The 21,988-nt window shown below is 60.5% G+C and overlaps 1 protein-coding gene across 1 annotated transcript in view; it reads left to right on the forward strand.

The window, feature by feature from the left end:
* MRPS12 (mitochondrial ribosomal protein S12) overlaps positions 1-21,988 on the forward strand; it is an 84,350-nt gene that overhangs the window by 98 nt on the left and 62,264 nt on the right. The window contains exon 2 of the mRNA XM_056857188.1: positions 2,152-2,560. Coding sequence (XP_056713166.1) covers positions 2,152-2,546 — 395 coding nt within the window. The 3' untranslated portion in view covers positions 2,547-2,560. The remainder of the gene's footprint in view (positions 1-2,151; positions 2,561-21,988) is intronic.

Genomic DNA, 21,988 nt, shown 5'->3' on the forward strand with positions numbered 1-21,988 from the left:
CGGGGAAGCGCCCGCTGGTTGGCCGCGGTGTGAACAGACCGCTGGACTCGAGGGGCCTCCCGGGTCTGATCCAGCAGGGGCTCTTCCTGTGCCCTTAAGGAGGGCATCTCTTCTGGGCGTGGAGCAGGGGTCCCTGGGGGGGGGTGGGGGGTGGGAGGGGGAGGTAGCTGTGAATGTCCTGCACTGAATCATCGCATCGTAGAGTTGGAAGGGACCACCAGGGTCATCTAGTCCAACCCCCTGCACAATGCAGGAAATTCACAAGTACCTCCTCCCCACCCACACCCCAAGTGACCCCCCTACTCCATGCCCAGCAGATGGCCAAGGTGCCCTCCCTCTCATCATCAGCATTGCTGACCGATGGCCATCTAGCCTCTGCTTAAAGACCTCCAGGGAAGGAGAGCTCACCACCTCCCGAGGAAGCCTGTTCCACTGAGGAACAGCTCTTAAAAAAAAAATCTTCCTTATCTCTAGACAGAAACTCTTTTGATTTAATTTCAACCGGTTGGTTCTGGTCCGACCTTCTGGGGCCACAGAAAACAACTCAGCCCCTCCTCCGTATGACAGCCCTTCAAGTACTTTGTGCATGGGGTTGGACTAGATGACCCTGGTGGTCCCTTCCAACTATGATTCTGTGAATTATTAGGGGAGTGGAAGCAAAACAGCTGATGCTGTCGTGCTCCTGTATGAGTCTGTGTTGCGGTCTCCTTTGGAAGTCTGCGAGCTGTTCTGTCCTCCATATCTCAAAAGGGTGGTTGCAGAGCTGGAGAAAGTGCAGAAGAGAAAACCAAGACCACTGGGGGGCCTGGAGCACCTTCCCTACACGAAAAGGCAGGGGAGGAGAGTCTAGGGATTTTCCCGTTCAGAAAAGAGACAACGGAGAGGTTTATAAAATTATGCATTGGGGGAGGGCAGGGAGAGATTTGTCCAAGAGTCTTTTCCTCCCTCTCCCAAAATGCAAGAACTGGAGGGCACCCAACGGAGCTGATGGGCAGGAGATGCAGGAGGGACAAAAGGAAATATTTCTTTATGCAGCAAGTGAATAAAGTGTGTAACTCACTGCCAGAGGATGTGGTGGTGGCCACGGGCATTTTCTTTTTTTTCAAGACATAGCTGACTTACAGTGATCCCTGGTGGGGTTTTCAAGGCAAGAGACGTTCAGAAGTGGTTTGCAATTGCTGGTCTCTGCACAGCAACCCTGGTATTCCTTGGTGATCGCCCATCAAAGTATTAACCAGGGCCAGCCCTGCTTAGTTTCTGAGATCTGATGAGATCAGGGTAGTCTGGAGCCATCCAGGTCAGGGCAGCTGCATGCACAGACAGCTTTGAAAGGGGATTAGACAGATTCATGGAGGATAAGTCAGGAAGAAAATAGATTCCTTTGAAAGGTGGTGTTGGAGGAGAGTGTTATGGATTCCGTGGACTGCCAAATCAAGCCTGAACTGACCCTAGAAGCTAAAATGACTAAACCGAGGCTGTCGTATTTTGGTCACGTCATGAGACGACAAGAGTCACTGGAAAAGACAGTCATGCTAGGAAAAGTAGAGGGCAGCAGGAAAAGAGGAAGACCCAACAAGAGATGGATTGACTCAATCAAGGAAGCCACAGCCTTCAATTTGCAAGATCTGAGCAAGGCTGTCAAAGATAGGACATTTTGGAGGACTTTCATTCATAGGGTCGCCATGAGTCGGAAGCGACTTGACGGCACTTAACACACACACACACACAAGTCTTATCAGTAGCCATTAACAACCCTGATGACCAAAGGAAACCTCCACATTCAGAGGCAGTCAACCTCTGAATTCCAGGGGAAGGCCTCGACCTCTGCGCCCTGTTGTTGGCCCTCCAGAGGAACTGGTTGGCCACTGTGTGAGATGGGGATGCTGGACCAGATGGACCCTCACTGGTCTGATCCAGCAGGGGCTCTTCTGAGGTTCTTATCACGTGAATAATGGTTTTATTTGCATTTAGCCATAGGCCGTTACAAACACTGAGGTTCTGATCAGTGGAAGGCCTCGGCCTCTGTGCCCTGTTGTTGGGACCTCCAGAGGAGCTGGTTGGCCACTGTGCCAGGCGGGATGCTGGACTAGATGGACCCTCGCTGGTCTGATCCAGCGAAGCTCTACTTCTGTCCCTCTTTCCCTCCCACAGGCTCTTCCGCCACCCTTCTCCGGCCTCCAGCACTCCCCTCAGCAGGACCAGCAAGCGCTTCCATGGCCACCCTCAACCAAATGCACCGCCTGGGTCGCTATAAGCGGCCCCCAACCAAGCCCGGACCCACCGATGGCCGGCCGCAGCTGAAGGCGGTGGTGCTGAAGACGCTCATCCGGAAGCCCAAGAAGCCCAACTCGGCCAACCGGAAGTGTGCCCGTGTCCGCCTCAGCACGGGCAAGGAGGCCATCTGCTTCATCCCCGGCGAGGGCCACAACCTCCAGGAGCACAGCATCGTCCTGGTGGAGGGGGGCCGCACCCAGGACCTGCCTGGCGTCAAGCTGAAGGTGGTGCGCGGCAAGTATGACTGCGCCCACGTCATCAAGAAGAAGTGAGCTGGCGGGAAGACCTCTGGGCTGCTGAGCCCCACCCTCCTGGCCCCACAGCTGACTGTGGCTTCCTTTCCCTTCTGGACTGGCACTATACTTGCAGGGGGGGAGAAGAGGATAGATTTGGAATAAAGCCGTCCCGTGGGTTTCTCATTTGGCCTGGACTCCTCAGCGTGTTTCCGTCCTCCTCGGTCCACACTGGCCCTGGGCAATTTCCGGCTCAGCTCCACGCAACTTCTGTAGTTTCTTGTGGGGATTCTGAGAGGGGGGGAGCAGCCAGGGCAAGCCCCCTCCCCCAGAGAACCTCAGCTCTGCCTAAGTGACTTTTCTGCCAACTTGGGGGGGGGTTAGGTGGGTACGGCTCGGGGGAAGGGGTGCTGGATGAGTCTCCTCCACCCTGGGTATTCAAATGCCACATTCTGGCCCAATTCCCGGCCGTCACTTGTACTGTAGGCTCCTGATTAGCGGTGCTCTCAGTGCTTCGATAGTGTCCAGCATGTCAGGATTGTTTCAGGGATTCTGTTCTGAGAAAAGGGGAGCAGGCATGTGACCTCTAGAGAATGATGTGCAGGTAGGCAAGACCCGGAGACCAAGATGTCGATGTGGATCCTGGGTTGGGAGGTCTCGCTCTCCCTTTGGCCTCCTGGAGATGGCCCCGCCCCAGTTCTGGGAGACCGCGGGCTCATGACCACCTGCCCAGCAACCTCCGATGGGTCTGTTCCAAGGGTCTTTCTCCTGCCTCGACGCAAGGGGTGCTTCTCCTTTATCAGTTTTCCCAATTCCCCTGATCTAAGCAGTAGTCAGACCACTGACCATGAGGGAGGGGTCCTCGAGTCAGCAATGGCTGCTCCTTGCCCCTCAGTGGCCAACTCGCCCGACCGCTGTCCACAGAGCCACCCAAGGGCTTGGTCCAGTATCGACATGATGTAGGTTAACCCTTGCTGTCCAATCTTCCAGCAGGCGTTCCTACCTCGTGTAGCTGCTACCAGACATGAAGAAGAGGAGTTGGTTTTTATATGCCGACTTTCTCTGCCACTTAAGGGAGACTCAAACCGGCTTATAATCACCTCCCCCTCCCCACAACAGACACCCTGTGAGGTAGGTGAGACTGAGAGAGCTGTGACTAGCCCAAGGTCACCCAGCTGGCTTCGTGTGTAGGAGTGGGGAAACCAACCCAGTTCTCCAGATTAGCCTCCGCCGCTCATGTGGAGGAGTGGGGTATCAAACCCACTTCTCCAGATCATCGCTCCAAACCACGGCTCTTAACCACCACACCATGCTGGCTCTCCTTGAGGGGCCTTTGGGTGGAAGGCAGAAAGAGAAATGGCGGGCAAGGAAGTCCTTTAAGCGGAGGCAGCTCTCCCAAGCAGCCCACCACAAGGTTTCCAGGGCTGCCAAGCAGCACAAGAAGGAAGAGCCAGAAGAGGCCGGGCGTGTTGGTCGAGGCTGAGGGGCAGCAGGGGAGGTGGGAAGGGAAGGACGCAATCCTGAGTTGTGGGTAACTGTTGGCACCAGGAATGCCAGCCCGGCCTCCAAAGTGGAGAGGCTTCCATCTCGGTCGATCCCAAGAAAACTCCCCAGGGCCGGAGCACATAAGGCTGAACAGGGCACTGCTGCTACCTGGGGCCTCCAGGCCCAGCTTTGCAGTCTGCCTGGCACTGCTGAGAGATGCCAGGCCCCTCCCCCCAGGGCAGCAAGGTGGGCACTGGTTCCTCATGCCTTTTGCGCAGAACGAAACAGCCCATGCCCCCCACCCCAGGGCTTCCTCGTGAGTTTGTACAACTCTGCTTGACCCGCTCGGCCCATATCCTGAGAGGAAAGACCGGCTGCCTGCAGACAGTGGGGGAAAGAGACTCAGAAACCCACTGTGGGGAAGAGGCTGCCGGCCTCGAGGGGCATGGATTTCTGGACGGGAACAGGGTGAGTGGAAACTGAGCCCTAACGGGGTTCATAGCTACTCAGCATAGATCTGACTGAACTCTGGCATCCCCGCAGGGGTGATTTCTGGTGAGAGTGACCATGTAGACCCCCCTCCACCTGGGTAAGGGTGTGTGACTAGAGCTGGTGCAGAGCAAGAACAAGCTATGTTTGGAGGGGGGGCTCAGTATACATCTGCACCCTAGCGAGGGGGGCAGGGACGGTCCTCAGCTGCTTTTCCTGTTCCAACCATGGCACTCTCTCACACACACCCCCGTGGCATCTGCAGGCTGTGGCCCAGAAGAGCTTCGGCCAGGAGCCCAGCGTCCACGGGGCAAAAGCCTTCCTGGCCCAGCCATCTCACACACACACACACACACATCTCCTACACGCATCCTATTTTCCTTCCATTGCATCAGCCAGTTTTTGTGGCCAGCAATAAGGCGTGTGCCACAGGGGTGCTGCCTGTGTGCCTCTGCTTCAAGCTACATCCAGTGTTCTGGGGCTTTGGAGATTGTTTGGTACCTTTAGGGAAAGGATCCTGTTCTTGGGGGAGGAAGCGGATTTAGTTCAGGACAAAGCAGGTTTTAAAGGTCGCCCACTGACTCCTTGGAAGAAGAAAACTGTTTATTGAAGAGACTCAGGATTAAAGTTTACTGCCTCAAGCTAAGAAGATTTTATAAAAGGTTTATAAAAGGTCAAACAGTGCAACCGGTAAAAGGTGTGGACGGTCTCTTCTCCCTGCGAAGGAAGGACACAGAAGGGGAATGTAACCTGAGTAAGCCCGGGCCCCGTCCCCACCCCCTCCTTTTGCTTGAGATCAGACCTGGGAAGGGGGGGTGCATAACGCACGAACACACACAAACACACAGTCCCCCCCTCACAGCTCCTCCTCCTGCCGCCTCCTTTCAAAGAAAGCGCAGTACGCCTCGCGAACACTGTGCGCCTCCCCCGCCTCCTCCCCGTCACAGAGTCCGTCCGCTGGACCCTCCGAGGCAGCAGCCAAGGGCAGGTCGGCGTAGTCCATGCCCTCCTCCCAGCCGTCCTGCATGGCCTCGTTCCGGCTCTCGCAGATGTTGTGCAGGATGCAGCAGGCGACGATCACCAGCGGGACGTTCTTCTCGGCCACATCCAGGCGCTTGAGGAGGCAGCGCCAGCGGCCCTTCAGCCTCTCGAAGGCGTAGGTCACGGCCATGCGGCACTTGCTCAGGACGGCGTTGAAGCGCTCCCTGGGCCCGCTGCTGGCATCGGTGTAGGGCTTCATGAGCCACGGCCGGAGGGGGCAGGCGGGCCCCCCCAGCAGGACGGGGCTGACGGCCACCCCTTCGATCTCCGTGGTGCTCTGGGGGCCGAAAGTGCCTTTCTCCATCCGCTCGAAGAGGGGGGAGCCCCACGGCAGCCCGGAGTCCTGCATCCCGCCGGACCAGCCCGCGTACACGTCCATGAAGCGGCCCGCGCTGTCCACCAGGGCCTGCAGCACCATGGAGACCAGGCCCTTCCCGTTGATGTAGGCGGAGGCACCGTGGGGTGAGCACAGGATGGGGATGTGGGTCTCATCCACCACCCCGAGGCAGTTGGGGAAGCCGGCCCTTTCGAAGCCACCCATGACAGCCTGCGCGTCCCCCAGCCGGACGAGGTGCTTCAGCAGCACGTCGTGGATGGCCTCGCACACCTCCATCACGATGACCGAGGCGGTGGACACCCCCACGCCAAACTGGTTGGCGACGGACCTGTAGCTGTCGGAAGTGGCGAGCTTCCAGAGTGTGAGGGCCACCCGCTTGTCCACGGGGATGGCCGCGCGCATGTTGGTGTCCTCGCGCTGCAGCACGGGCCGCAGCTTCTCCACCAGCTCCAGCACCGCCCCCCGGGACATGCGGAAATACCGCACCCACTCGCCGTCGTCAAACTGGCCGGCCAGCAGGTTGTCCCACCAGTCCGTTTTCTGGGTCTTGCTCCACACCGTCCGGTCGTTGGGGCGGTAGCTGGCCCCCAGCAGCACCCGGGCCATGGCTGCCCGCTGCCTTCTGCGCCGCAGGCGGAGGTCGCGCATGCGCTTCGCAGAGGAACTCGGGGCCTTCCCTGGGTGCCACCCTGAGAGGCAGGAAGCAACGGGAGGGTTAGTCATTTTCCGCCAGCTTTTCATTTGAACATCTCTTTGCTGTGTTGCTGTATTTTGTTTTGCCCTTTTTTTTAATCCAACCACCCTTTTCCTTTCCCCCCCTCCCTCTTTTATAATAAACCTTTTTATAAAGCCATTTTTTTGCTTTACTTAGTGCAATTCTCTAGGATATTTCTCTGAATCTCTTTCCTATGTATTCAACTGCACGGGAGCTACATAGTTGGTGATAAGATATTTTCTCGGGTTTCCACCCTGTAATTTTGTTATTGCTCTGGTACTTTGGTAGAAGGATACCTTCTCAGCAGGTCAGTCTACATGTTCTCAGGAGGTCCTGAGTGGTGGTGGCTGGTTACCAGGATGCTTTCCAAGAAACCCTTGTTTTAAAGCCACTTCCCAGAAAGGAAAGACAACCCCACGCCCCCCCCCCCTTCAAGTATTCCTACTTCCTACCTATCCAGGACCATTTTTACAAAATGGCAACCCAGGGGACTGGCCCAGGGGCACGGCCAGGATCCACCCAGGCAAACCTCTAAAGGGCCCTTAAGCACCCCCCCCCGCCCAACACAGTAAAAATTGGCCAGTTTTGCGATGCGCTGGGAGAAGAGGCCAGCAGAGGCCTTTTCTGGAAGGAAGCGGGGGCCCTGAGAACTTGCCACAGTCCCAGAGGAGGAAGTCCCGGCAGCACAGATAGAGGCTGCCCTGGTCTCCCCACCGCTCCCCCCCACACCCCAGCAAGCCTGCAGACGGTGGATTCCGCCCTTGCCAGGGCCCTGTCCGTGGCTCAGACTGCCGAGCCCTGCTGCAGCTGGAGGCCCACTCACCCTGCGAGCTGCCCTGCGCGGTGGTGCTGGCCGGGCACTCGGGAGCCAGGGAAGCGGTGATCTCTTGCCAGAGGCTGCTGGCGGTTGACAGCCCATTGAGGGGAGCCAGCGCCATCTCTGGGTGCTGGAGGCGACGGGGCACGGCAGAGGCCTCTTGGTCCGGGAGCTGAAGGGAGAAGTCGGCGAGTCCCACGGCACAGGCCAGCGGGGTTTCCTCCTGCCTCATCAGCTGGGAGCCGGGAGCCCCCCTCCCACAGGCCGCAGGGCCTTGTTTGGGCAGATGCGCCTTGTAGTCCGCAGCGCTGGATGCCTGGCTGCAACACTCCTGCTCAGGCCTCTGGACCTGGTAGTCGGGGAGCCCCCGGGGGCGGTCATAGCGGTCCCGGTCTGGGAGAGGCAGCTGGTGCCAGTCGGAGCCGTCGGGGGCCAGCATGAGGACGAAGGGCTGCTCCCCGGGGGGCAGCTCCTCCCTCCGGCTCCTGCTCTTCCGGCCTCTCTGCCTGGCGCGGTTGGCGCAGACCCTGGGGACGACTGCTCCCCGGCTGATCACCAGGAACCGGTCCAGGAGGGCGAAGAAGGGCATGGTCTGCCGGGCGCGGTTGGAGCGGAGGTTGCCGTCCTTGATCTCCTTGAAGCCCCTGCGCAGGTCTTTGGCACGCTGCCGGCACTGCTCCAGGTTGCGGTGGAAGCCCAGCTTCCCCATCTTGTCCGAGAGGCGCTTGTACTGTGCCTCGTTGCGGTAGTTGTCGTAGAGCGCTGTCTGGACACAGTCATCCCCCCAGAGCGCCACGAAGGCCTTGGTCTCCGAGATGGTCCAGTGCGCCGCCCGCTGGCGGACCTGCTCCAGCGCCTGCTGGTGGCTGCAGAGGCGGGAGGAGAGAGGGGTCGGGCCACGAAAGACGCCCGGGAAGGGAGAAGGGTCTTGCGTCGGGAGGTGTGGCCTGGCGTCTGCAAGGCCTTTGCCACACAGTAATATGGTAAACGGTACAAGGGGGCAACCACAAGACTTGTGGGGGAGCCCCCCTCCCTCCTCCCTCCCAACCCTCTTTGGGGCTGGCCCACCAGCCTACCCAAGTGGCTCACAGGGCGGCAAAGGGGGGGGAGGAGGCGTTTCCCCTCTGCTGCATTGGTGGCCAAGCGGGGAGGGGTTCCCAAGCAGCTGGAGGGGGCGGCCCCTTCTCTTCCTCCGCCTGCTCCGCCTCCCCCCCCACTTGCTCCCAGCGTCACCTGCCACTGAGCTGGCCCCCATGGGGGGGGGCTGCTGCCTCTGCAGCCGAAGGAGGGAGGGGGTCAGCGGCTGTAGATTCCCCCACAGGCAAACTCCCAGGAAAGCGGAACCACGCTTGACTGTCCCCCCTCCCCACTTCTGTTTGCCCTCCCCACAGCTTCTGCCCTCCCCCTCCTCTGTGGCTCTCCTTCCTCTGAAGTCTCCCACACGTGGCAAGGAGACCACTAGGCGACAGAAGCGCATAGTCCTCTCTTTTGGTGAAATTAACCCCCCCCACACACACACACAGATACACTCAGTTTTGCAGGAAAATCTGGAAAAAACCATGTGTGTTTTTTCCTGCCATCCGTGGTTGCGATGGGGGCCTGCAGTGCCCGGGGGGGCCCTCACGCGGGGGGAGGGGGGAAGCATTGCCTGACCCCGTCAAAGAGGGCCTTTGAGCCGGATCCCTGGGACGCACAGCTCACTGCCATCGCCTCTGAGTGCCAGCAGCAGAGATGGGCCTTTCCTCTCTCCCTCCCCCTCAGCCAGGGCAACAGAGGCCTGGCCGGGGTGGAGGGAGGGCTGCAGCCCTTCTCTGGCACTGCCCGCAGGGCGGAGGCAGAGGCCTGGCACCACCATCCAAGTGGCCCAGGTTTCTCTGGCAGCTTCCAAGAGCCCAAAACAGCCTCCCTGGGAGGGGCTCTCGGATGGAAGGGCTCTCGGGAAAGGTTTCTCGGTGTGGCGCCCAAGCCGCCGCCGCCTTCTGACCGGCTCCGAGGCCCCTTTGCTGCCCTCCCTCCGCTGGAGTACCAAAGGGGGCGGGGCCTGCTCCTTTGCCTTACCTGGAAGTTTGTAAGCCATAAAGCTCACACTTTCCTTTTCAGAATGTGACAACAGCCCTACCAGAGGGTCCAGAATTACAGTGCCAAGCGCAACCAGTCTGAGAAGCGGGCAAGCAGTCCTCCCGTTTCTGGTCTCAAAAGATCTTTTATTCAGAGACAGACTGCCTCTGAATATGGAGGTTCCATCTTGGCACCGTGACCAATCACCCTTCATAGACCTACCCACCTGGATTTTCTACCCTGGGCATACAAGGCATGTAGGCATGTGGCTTTACTAAAGCAATAAAATAAAATAAATAAATGAACACCCCCATCACCCCCCCTACCCTTCACATTCAGAAGCTTCCCTGAAAGGTGACTTTTGTGGCCCAGGGCCCCCACGTGCAGCCGGGCCCCAATCCCCTCACCTGTAGTACTTGCTGTCCGGCTGGCCGAACGGCAGGGGTCCATGGAGCGCGTCTGGCTTCTGGTCCTGGGCCAGGGGGATTCGGCAGCTGCAGCTGAAGCACTTGAAGAGCTTCCCCAGGTCCAGCTGCTCACGGATCCGCCCCGCCTCCTGCTCCTCGTAGGCGAAGCTGCCCTTGCAGTCGATGCAGGTGAAGAGCTGCTGCTCCAGGTGCCGGGCGCTCCGGTGGGCAGCCAGGCTTCCGGGGGTGCCAAAGAACTTCCCACACTCCGGGCAGGGCAGGGCTCGCTGGCCGAAGTGGGTGTGGAGCACGTGGGAGATGAGCGCGTCTCTCTCGGGGAAGCTCTGGCTACAGTCCCGGCAGTCGTGGGGGACCCCACTCCTCAGCACCCCCTGGGTGGCCCCTAGCTCCTCTTCGGACTTGATGCAGAGCTCGGGGGCTGCTGGGGGAAAGACACGGAGAATGGGGGAATCAGTCGGCCCGGAAGGGGCCGGAAGGAAGAGCCTGAAAGTGGCTTGCCAAAAAACCCTCTCGAGGGAGGCCGAGGCTCACCCGGAGCCCTGCAGCCTGCCCGACCTGGTTCCATCCAGAGCATTTCTGCATGCTCCAGTGGAAGGCAAGGATAGCAGGTGAAACCCAGAGATGCCCAGCACTGGCTTTGCCACAAAGGGGCCCTACCAGCCCTTGGGTCTGTCAAACATGCCCAGCCCCACCCGAAGCATCTGGGCCCCACAGGTCCAGTATCTGACATCCCCCCACACACACCCCCACATACACATTGTTTTTCCAGCCCTGGTTTTAACCCTCACTTCTCAGGTCCACAGCCAACCCCAAACAGCGCCCAATGATTGTCTCTCCCACCCCCTGAACTATTTTCAGAAAGCTCCGATGTCCCCTCTCAGCCTCCCTTCTTGCTGGGCTTCAGCCTGATGATCCAGAGGTGCGGGAACAGAAGGGGGTGGCAGGCAGGCAGGAGGGATCCCTGAGCAGCCCGTGGGGAAAGGGCGGGCTTCCGTCCCCTCCGTGGCTGACGGGCTCCAGCCATACCTGCCTTCAGGAACAGCAGCCCGGGGACCTTGCCACACACCCCAAGAATCACTCACCGGGGCTGGGGGCAGTGGGGGCTTCCAACCCTGGTCCTTCCAAATCAGTCTTCTTGCCCGCTTGCTCTGGCTCTTCTGGCTGACCCCCAGGCTGTGCGTGAGCAGCAGCATTGCTGGAAACTGTTCCGCACAAAGAAGGGGAGGGGGGTGCATTTAAGACAGTTTCGAGTTGTTTTGAATCTCTCCCCCCCCCAAAAAAAAAACCCTGGAAAATCGCAGTTCAGAGACGGGGCTGAGAATCCTTTGTTAGATGTGCTTTCATCTGAACCTAATACACTGTGTTATTTTATTTGGAAACGACAACAATAAAAACACAACATTTGGTCAAAGAACCAGGAGCTCCAGCATTTTGCTGCCAGCTTTTCTGTTGGAAGGAAGAGGAGAAATGGAAGATGGGGCATCTTCCAACCAGAAGAGTTAGCAGATGTTCCTGCACGGGGCTGCCTGGAAGGCAGCATTCCAACAGGCAGAGCAGTGGCAACCATCAGCAACCGCCCCTGTGGCTCCCAATGCGATGCGGGGGGCCCTCAGCACCACTTACCCAGGCTGGGGTCTTGGGGAGCAGCTTCCCTCTTCCCCCCCAGCGGATTCTTGGAAGGAGGGGCCTCCCCTCGCTCTATCCGGCTCAGGGCCTCCGGCTGGTCGTCATGCGCAGATACTGTTGAAAGGAGAGAGTGAAGGAAACTCACCTGAGGGGGGAGAGGATGCCTGTCCCACCCCCCAGGGCTGGCAGGAGAGAGGAGAAGGAAAGACCCCACAGGGGGAAGCAGAGAGGTCTCTCCAGACAGAGGATGCCAATGTCAGTGTGTAAGGAAGAAGACAGCCCTTGCCCTCCTGGTCACTGAGGAACCGCCCAGCCCTGGCCCAAATGCCACCCTCGGTGGGTGGGGGGCTCTTTGCAGGTCCCGCAGGGACCCAGCCAGGGCATTCCCCATGGAGGCTGCTCTTCTACACCTCGGGCCGTAGCTCCTCCGTCAGCCCCCTCTGAGCGCCCCCTGGCCATCGGGCCATCTGATGGAGGCAAATTCTGGGGGCAACTCCCGCCCTTGGTGGCCAGCAAGGGGCGGACAACGAGGCCTCTGCCCCCTTACCAAGAGAGGCCACCAGGGTGTGGTTCTCCTTCATCACCTCCCAGTACAGGGCCTTCTGCCAGGCGGTCAGCTCCGCCCACTCCTCTGGGGAGAAATAGACCGCCACGTCATCAAACGTCACCTGAAAGACAAAGCATTTCACACTCAGCACCAGCTGCTTCCGCGGGTGCCCTTCAACAGCAGCAGACCCCCCCCCCATTGGTCGTCATTCTCCAGAGGAGGGAGATGTGAGCTGACCGTCCTCATGGATGAGCACTAGAGAGGGGCTGCATGATCCCAGCAGGGCAGAACGTGTGTGTGTGTGTGTGTGTGTGGGATGCTGTGCTTCCTCCCCTCCCGCAGGGCCCAGCCATGCTACTCACTGGGGCACCCACAGGCACCTGCCCACCCGCTCAGTTTACTGGGGGAGGTTTTACCCCTCCCCACCCTGGAAGTCAGGCAGGTGGGCAGGCAGCTACTCTTTGGGAGACCCCTTGCAGACACAGCTGCTGTGCTGCCATTGTTCGGAGTGGATACCCAGCACTGCTTCCTGGCTTCCTCCTTGCGATCACAAATTGCCTTGGGAATCCCACGGCTTTTTTGAGGGGCGTAAGCACAGCCTCTGGTGTAGGGGATGCCAGGCCTAGATGAACTCCCAGAAGCCAGGGGCTGGCAAAAGGTCAGAGGAGCAGCCCATGATGCGTCTGTGCCAGAAAAAGGCACCAGCTCAGGGCACCTTTCCCAGCTGACGGCATTCGTGGACAGCCCATCTGCTACCTGAAAGAGCATCTCCAACAGGCACTCATGGAGAACATAAGAAAGGCCCTGCTGGGTCAGGCCAAGGCCCATCAAGTCCAGCAATCTGTTCACACAGAAGCCAACCAGGTGCCTCTAGGAACCCAGAAGCAAGATGACTGCAGTAGCATTTATCCTGCCTGTGTTCCACCGCACCCAATATAATAGGCCTGATCCTCTGATCCTGGAGAGAACAGGTGTGCCTCAGGACTAGTATCCATTTTGTCTAGTAGCTATGGATAGCCCTCTCCCCCATGAACATGTCCACTCCCCTCTTCAAGCCTTCCACATTGGCAGCCATCACCACATCCTGGGGCAGGGAGTTCCACCATTTAATCCCAGCAGGGGATTTCACAGCCCTTCAGACCACCACCTTGTCAGGCTGAGCTGGGCCAGTGAAGGAGGCAGAAAGTTCCTCCCTCAACGGCAGCTCGACCACCAGCCTGCAGAGAAGACGGCCTCCTCCTGGAGTGACATCCATTAGGGGAGAGAAAATATTGTTTGGATGAAGAAGGGCACCCTCTGCGTCTCTAGAAGGGTTCTGCTCGCCTTCGCTCGACTTGGGCCTCTGGTGGCTCCCCACGTTCTTGCTTCTGCTCAGTCGGAAGGGAGAACAGATCTCGCAGAATGGCACTTCCCACTTGCCCAGAGCAGCGAAGCCAGCTGTGCCCACCTCCGGAGGGGCCGTGCAAGGCCTCTGGGGTCCTGCTCCCGCCCCCAGCCCCCTCACCACCCCCAGCTCCAGCTCCTCACCTGAGCGATCCTTGAGGGGCCTTCGGGGGTCCTCTCCTGCGCCAGGTGCTCCAAGACCCTCTGGTGCCAACACTGCCAGGTGCACTGGCCCTGCCAGGCTCCAGGGGGCGCCCAACAGTCCCGCAGAGGAGCAGCTGCCCAGCCTGGGAGACAAGGAGCAGCAGGGAGGGTTTTGCCCAGCGCTCAGCCCTGCAGGGAGGCTTCCGGAGAACCTCCAGGACCGCCCCCCCCACCTGCCCAGACACAGCACAGCAGGACTTGTGCCTCGGCAGGCTTGGCACCGCTCCGCGCGCCACCCTCCCGTTCTGGCTCATTGCCTCCTGCTCCAAACAGGCAGCCAAATAAAGGCAGTTCTTATCTGCCAGGCAGGGTGGCCCTGCGCTGAAACTGGCCAGGCGTGTGAGCACGCTCTCTCTCTCACACACAAACGTGACATACACCCCCGAGAGAGGGCCAGATGCTGCACAAGGCACAGAAGAGGCTGGACCTCTGCTGCCAGGGACTGACGTTTGATGCTCAGTGGGCAAAAAGAAGCCAGTGAGTGAATGGGGGTGGGTGGATGGGGGCTGCATGGAAAGCAGAAAAGAGCAGGCTGGAACCGGGGGGGGGGGCGGCAGGGCACCAAGGGCAGAAGCCCCGCTGAGGAGGGGGCCGGCTGGGCCAGCAGCCAAGGATCCTGCCCAGAGGCTGCGTGCCAAGGAAAGCACGGGATCAGTAAGGAGAACCCCTCGCATGGGAACAGTCCATTCTGGATTCAGAGTGTTTCCCACGCATGATCCTGTTGCCATCCTATTGGCCTCGCTGTCAGCAAACCGGTATCGTGGCCTGAAGCGATCTAGTGAGTTCTGGAGAGAGGCCAGATATTGAACCAGGCTGCAGGTGGTTCTCTTTGCCACTCCAGGAATCAAGATCAGGCGCGGTCGTGGAGGGAAGCAACACCCGACGCCCCTCCCTCCCTCCCCCCCCTCCGTCAACAGTGAACTGGAACAGTTGAAAGAAGCCCCTGAAAGCCCTCCCAGAAGGGCCCATGATTGCCCCCCAGCCCTGCACCCTCCCACTTTGTGTGGGGGGCCACATGGAGGGTCAACATCCAACCAGATTCCTGACCTCCCCCCTCCCCAGAACAATGGCCAGCCGGGGGCCTCCGTTGACACTCCACAGCCCTCGGCCCCAGCCTCTCCCTACCTAAGCTGCCAGCATCCTCCGTGGCTGGCACATCTGGCGTGGGGGCATCTGCCACAGCTGCCTCTCTCTCCCAGATGCCCACATCCGCCTCCATTTCGCAGTCCCACCTCTGGCCGCTCTTCTGCTCCAGAACAGATTTGGGGGAGACGCAGACTGTGGGGGGGAAGAAGAAACACGGGACCCGGTGACACCCTCGGCCTGGGCCTGCTCCGCGCTCGAGTGGCTCACAGACTACTTCTTCAGAAGACACCCAGTCTGGGGATGCCCTCCTAGTGGCCCTGAGCCCAGCGATGCCCGAGACCCGAGAGTAACAGCTGCGAGGGTCGCCCTGCACGCTCAAGGAAGCTCCGTTCCTATGGAGGGGAAGGTCCTGGAGCTCCCCCACGGGAGACCTCCTCTGCACTGTTCCAGAGCATGGGGTACCCCGACCCCCTCCCCCACGAGCACTGGAGACGGGGGCGGGGCAGAGCCCATTGCAGGCAGCTTCAGCTGTCACAACTGTGGGGGGGGCGCTCTGGGTCCCGGGGGTTTTGTGTGAGCCCCGCTCTCCCTCGCCATCGCAGCCCATGCCTACAGGGATGCCGTTTCTTCCACTGGCCAGAGAGGCTGCGCCCAAATCTGCCCTGGCTCTGTGGGGCCTGGAGAGCAGGCAGAATTGGAGCAGCCCTTGTCCTCAGGGTGTGTGTGGGGGGGCTCATGCCACTTTCCCCCAGCCTCCCCTGCTGTGCCGAGGCGGCCCTGGGCCAGACCTCTCCCTCCCCCAGCAGGCCCCGGACGCCCCAACACTTGGCCTGTCTCTCTGCCCCCGCCAGCCCTGGGGAGCACGGAGGGAGCTCTGGGTCTCCCCAGCGTCTGGCAGGGCCCCTCCCTCCCACCCTCTTGGCAAACAAGCCAAACCCGCCCGTGCTGCCGGAGGGAGGGAGGGGGGGGGGCACCGCAAAGGCACGCCTCCCCACCCACTTGGCTCCAGAAGGTGTGACTTTGCCTCCGGCACCCTGACTCACCTCCACCGCAGAGAGGCCGGTATGGGATGGCAGCAAAGGCTCTGGTACTTTGGGGGGGGGGAGAGAAGGAAGAGAAATTCTCCCACCCGTCTTCTTAGGAACCCTAACCACCCCCACCACGACAAAGAGGGCGTCTTTTGTGCACAGCAAGTGCAGAAGGGATGGGGGCTTGGGGGGGGCTCCCCCTCCCCACCGCAATGCTGCCGTGACCGAGTTTGTATGTACAGATTTGGGGCTCCCTTCCCCAGGAAGTTCTCCTGCACAGGAGCACTCCCGGGTCCTCAAGCCATCATCGCTCAGGGCTGTGGCACAAAGGCCACTCCGGCAGAGCGCTGAGCTCCAGGGACAGATCCGCAACTGCGCAGGTGACGGATGGGCTTGCGTGTGGGAACCAGCCTGAAGCAACACTCTAGGAGGGAAATCAAGCCTTCCCGGCCCCACCCCACCACCCTTATTGCCCCCCAGAACAACTCCCCCCCCAGCCCAGGGTCACCTCCTTCAAAATCCACCTTTCCTCAAACGCAACCCCTCCTCTGCTACGCTTGCCCCCGCATGACAGGGAGGCAGGCAGACGGACCGTGGCCTCCAGCCCCCTTTGTCATCTGCCTGGGTTCAGATTCTGGACTGCAAGACCAGGGGGCCCAAACGGACCATCTTGTGCTCACTGATAATAGGACTATTAGCAATAACAATACTCTCACGCATGGAGGACCGGGTTTCTAGAGAAGCAGGGGGTGGGGCACCCCGCTTCTGACACTGGCATCAAACCACCGGCCCCATGGCAGGATGCTGCCACGCCCCCACCGCCTCTCTCCTCCGGTCAGGGTGAGGGGGCCGGTGCGTCACTGCTGACCGCCACAGGCAAGAATCCCGACTGAACCCCAAGCAGATCTGAGCCACGATTCACAGCAACTCGCTCACGCGTCGGAACTGATCGCAGGAGGGCTGAGGCTGATGCTGCCCAGCGGCCTCCCTTGGGGTGCGAGCCTGCTAACCAGTCTCTTTGCCACCCCACCAAAGCATCCACTGGGAGGCCCTCTCCTCTTCCCCTCTGCTGGGGGGCAGGCATTGAACAAAATGACCGTTAGCTGCTGTCCATTTCTAAGGCCCCCCCCCACAATACCCATGCATGTCCTGGCACAGGTTCCAGAGAGTTTTTCTCAACAGAAGTCCACTCCCAGAGAAGAAAAGCCGCTTCACTCCCCCTTCTGTCTCTCTCACAGCTGTAAATCAACTCAGGGCAGCAGGCAGTGATGCACACAACACCCCTCCAAGGTATGACAGGCCCAACCCCCTCTCTGCTGCTTCGCGCAGCCTTTCCTCCAGAAACCCCTGTGGATCTGGCCATATAAAGCATGCAAGAGAAGAGCCCCCCCACCCCGTACCCTTCAATCAGAGGCAACAAGCAGGACAATGCGGGGGGGGGGGGAGCGCTCTCCCAGGCAACCAGGACGGGGAAAAGCCTGGAGGAAAAATGCCCCCTTCCTTCCATGGAACCCTGTGGCGTGGACACGGACAGCGGACACCGGCCTGGAACCACCCGTGGTTCAGACTGCACCCCCACCCCCGACGAGCCTGTCCCGTCCCCTGAGCCTGGCATACCTTGGACGGGTGTTGTGTGCATCACTGCCTGCTGCCCTGAGGCAAACACCCTCCCTGGCAGCCTCCACTGAAGGGGCAGAACAGGCGGTGCCAACCCTCCTCGAGCAGCGGTGCCTGGCTGCCGGACATGCCCTCGCTGGATTCAGGGCCCAAGAAAGGCCGGGCACTGCTCCAGCCTTTGGTCCGTAGGGATGGCTGGGAGACCCTGGAGAGGCCTTCCGGGGGAGAGGGCAGCAGGCAGGGCCACAGAGCTGCAGCGTACATGGCGCCAGTCTCTCCCCGCCCTGCCCAAGATCCCACTTCCCTGCCACCCACTTTGGGGGGCATGCCAGACCCCGGCCCAGGGTCACCCCTTCGGCTTGCTTCACCTGTCACTCGCGCCATCTCTCCACCCCGGCAGCTCCCACGCCTGCCGGTGTGGTGGGGCTCCTTCCCAGCGTTCCCACAGCGGAGGGGGCGAGGTCACGCATGACACGCTCCGCTCCGTGGAGGTGTGAAACTGCAGGTGAGTCACCCAGATCTTTGTCTCCGACCGCATCAGCCAGTGTTCCAAAACAGGGGCCACGTGGGAGAGAGCCGTGCAGCTGACTCACCCCACCAAAACAATGGAATGTGTGGATTCTGCGCGGCGTCTCCCTCTTGGCTTCTGCCTGGGATGTTGGGCCTCGGTTAATCCTCCCTCTCTAGAGGTTTCTGAGCAGTTTGCAATCCTAAGAACCAAACACTTTTTTTACAGGCCGCCTATCAAAAATGAGCAGGGATTCTGTTTGCAAGACAAAGGCCCAGGCCTTATCTAATTATGCCTTGGAGCATGTGCTGAGTGAATTCCCTCAGCCACCTTCATTCTGCCTGGGTCTGGGGAGAGGGGCTCCCTTCCCATGTGTAAGGTGGCGCTCTTGGTCACCACCGCCCCCCCTCCCCCCAAAACTGGACAGCTACCCTGTGGAGACATCAACATTCGATGCTGAGGACCAGGAGGACAAGCACCGTTTTTGCAATCCCGCACGGGACCCCAGCACCTTGAAAAGGCAAATCCCACATCTGGAAAAAGGGGAAGCTTTGCTAGCCCCTCCTCACTTGGGGGGTGTCCAGCTAAACCTCACCCAAGGCAGCCCTGGGATGTGAGGGCCGTTCCCCTGGCCCCTGAGCAGCAGGCTCCTTTGTGAGCGCCCCCCCCCCGCCAGCACAAGCCCCCACTGCTGGTCCAGAGCCAGTGTGACCCCTGCTGCATCCGCACAGAGGCAGCCCCCCCCCGAACAGGTCCCAGTGTGCTGGCAACAAACAACAAAGCGTTCTCACAGAGGCTCTTCCTGCACTTTTCTTGCCGTAGCCCTCTGTGACTGCCAACCCCCCCCCCATGCCACTGGAGGGCTTTCTTCAGACTTATTTTAAAAATCAGTAATAGCTAGAACGCTCCGGCCTTGCAATGGTACAGCAATCCATTACCACATACACTTCACAGCTTTTCCCCCTTCTTTTTATAAAAGTAGGTCTCCAGCCCTTTTGGTTGCAGAGTAAAAAGAGAAATGTGCAGCCAGCAACTTCCCCCTCACAACTTTGCAATGAACAGGGTTAGAGACTTTTTTTAAAAAAATGAAAGCTTGTGATTAGTACTTTGGTCCAATATATTATAGCAACTACGCTGCTATCCACTTCTTAAAGACCAGAAAAAGAACCTCTGTGGGGGGTCAGAGGGAAATAGTTGCCACGGGGATGGGGGTATGTAAAATGGCACCAGTATGGACAGAACCTGTGAAAAGGCACAGCTTCCCATTCACACAGCTTTCAAATCTTTCCAGAAAGATTGTACCAAACCAAAGATCACGTAGTGGAAGAGCAGGAAGCAGGAGAAGCAGAGGATGGCGCTGACTCCCCCACCCGAAAAAAACAGAGCCTCCCTCGAGAGGCTGAGGCAAAGCAGACCCTCCTCTGCGGGGAACCAGCTGCTGTTGACGCCTCTGCCCGCACACAGGGCCTCCCCAAGACCGTCCTTTGGCCAGCTTCCTCTGCCTGGATCCGTCTCTCCCCCAAAGAGGTCAAAAGGGGGATGTGGTGGAGCCAGCGACCTCAAATCACTCGTGGTGGACCAGGGTCACAGAAACCTGGGTTCAAACCCCCTTTCAGCTACGATGCCCGCTGGGTGATCCAGGGCCAGCCAAACATAAAAAAAGAGGGGGGAACCGCCAAGGCTGCCCCGGAGCTCCCGGGAGGGTGAAAAACGCGAGCAACACGGAGAAGGTGGCTGCGCGTCAAAAGCAGACGGTTTCTCTCCCCCTCTACAGGCTTGAAGCTGCTTCATTTCTACACACAGAGAGAAAGTCCACGCTTGAGGGGTTTGGTGTTTCCCCTGAAAAGCAGCTCTACAAGAGGCTCTGCAGGCAGAGGCGTGGCCCCCGCCTCACCTCTCCAAGACTCAGAGAGGCGACTCGCCCCACCCCCCACCCCCATGAAGCCTCCACAGGTGGTCCTACAACACGCCCCTGCCGTGACACCTATCCTCTGGAATCAAGAAACCCCTTCCCACTGACAGCTGGATCACTGGCCAGTTTCTGGTGGACCACCCAAGTGCTTGCCGGGATCCTCACAACTAAGGTGGATCTCTGCAGGCCTCAACCCGACAGCCGATGCCGGGCAGACGCTCCTGCCCTGACGCGGCGATGGAGCTGCCTCCACTTGGCTCTCGCACAGATCCAAGTGGAAATCTCAGCATTCTGGGTTGTGGGGAAACAGCGGGCGAAGAGAGTCCGCGGGCAGTTCTTGGGCACCGAGTGGGGTGGTGGAGGATCGTGGCCGCTCATCAGCAGTGCCCTGAGCTGCCAGGTGGCGTCACGAGAAAGTCTTCATCCCTTGGGGGGCCCTGGGGGGGGCATCTTTCACCCTTTCAGTTCCTGCCCTACTCAGTCCCCTCCTCGCAGCCCAAACTGGGGCTCTGCGAGGACTCAAATCCATATTTTTCAAATGAAAACGACAGACCCAGGAGAGGAAGGCCGTCGTTCCCGACTGCAGGGGCTTACGGCTGTGCCCACGTCAGGCATCGCAGGAGGGCCAGACTCTCCAGCAGTGACCCCACCAGGGTTAGGCCTCAGCGGGGGTTGAAAGGCAGCCCAGGGCGGGGCTCCTGCCACAAAGACACGCTGCGCGGGGTCGGGACCGGCCGGGCCTGATCCTCGGCTTGGGGCTCCTTCCCTCGGGGTGATGGCCCCAGAGAGGAATCTGCCCCCCCCCAGGACAATGATCCTGGTGCCCCCTCGTGACATCTCTCTTTTCGAACCTCTCCAGACTTTTAAGGAGCGGAGCAGCGCCAGTTGCTGGAGGTGCCCGACAGAGCAGCCCCCCCTCCCAGCAAGAAAGTGGGGCTGAAGCTCTGCTCCTGTCAAATGCGGGTTAGGAGCCCAGGCTGGGAACCGGGGGGGGGGTACCTCTCACAGAGGCACAACAGGATCCTGCACTGGGGTGTGTGTGTGGAGGGGGGGGTTCATCTGGTTAAGCGCTCTGGGGCTGTGCTCCCAGGGTCCTGTGCAGGCAGCCAACCCCGTGCTATCAGCAGACACCGATCCAGAGTTTGCTGCTTTTCCCTTCTGGTTCAGGGCGCTACAGGGAAGAGGAGCCGTTTCAGCCGCCTGCTGCCACTCGGGATGAAAAGACCCTGGTGGGCGAGGCCAGGGTTTCCCGGGGATGGAGGCTGCGGCTCGTCCTCTCCGGGGCACCGTGGCCCTCTTCTGGGCATGGAGTGGGGGGGGTCTGGGGGTGCGGGGGAGAGGAGGTGGTTGTGCGTTTCCTGCATTGTGCAGGGGGCTGGACTAGATGATCCTGGTGGGTCCCCCCTTCCAGCTCTATGATCTCCCCCGGTTCTTCTTGCAACACCCAGGAGCGCCGAAGGTGTGCAAGGTGCTCCCCGCTTCTGATTTAGCCTGCCAACAACCCCGCGAGGAGGCCCTGAGTGACTGGGATTGCAGGGAGCACGGTGGCCGAGCGGTGCGTGGGGGGGGGGGGGCAGTCTGATTCTGGCCCTGCCCCCCCTTTTCTTTCAGCACCCGCACGAGGAGGAGAGCAGCCGCGGCCGGCCGGCCGGCCAGCCTCCGTGCGGGGACCCAGCCGCCTTGCTGCCCCGCTGCAAGAGGGAGGGAGGGAGGGAGGGAGGGAGGGCGGGGGGCTCCTCACCCCGCGGGAGGGGCGGGGGTCTCCGGACGCGCCCGTGGTCCGGCGGCGGCTGCAGCCCCTCGGCCACCCCCATCAGCGGCCGCCCGGCTTCGGCGGGGGGGGGGGCAGGCCGAGGCGCCCCTTCCCGACGCTCCCGCGGAGACCCGTGTCTACCGGCCGGCCCCTCCCGCCAGAGGTGACCCCGCGGGCTCCGCGCCGGCCCTTTGTTCTCCGCCCCCCTCCCCGCCCGGGGCCGCGGGAGACCCACCTCCGGCGCGCGGCGGCGGCGGCGGCGGCAGCAGCGGGGCCCGGGCCCGGCCCGCGGGGCCTCCGGGAGTCAGCGGGGCGCGAGGGGGCGGCGGCCGGCCTGCCTGCCGTGGCCGGGAGTGGGGCGGGGCGGCGCCGGAGTCACAGGCCGCGCGGCCGCTTTAAGGGCCATGGGGGGGGGCCCGCAGAGCGCGCCGGGAGTTGTAGTCGGGC

Source organism: Euleptes europaea, chromosome 11, assembly GCF_029931775.1.
Source record: "Euleptes europaea isolate rEulEur1 chromosome 11, rEulEur1.hap1, whole genome shotgun sequence".
NCBI lineage: Eukaryota > Metazoa > Chordata > Lepidosauria > Squamata > Sphaerodactylidae > Euleptes > Euleptes europaea.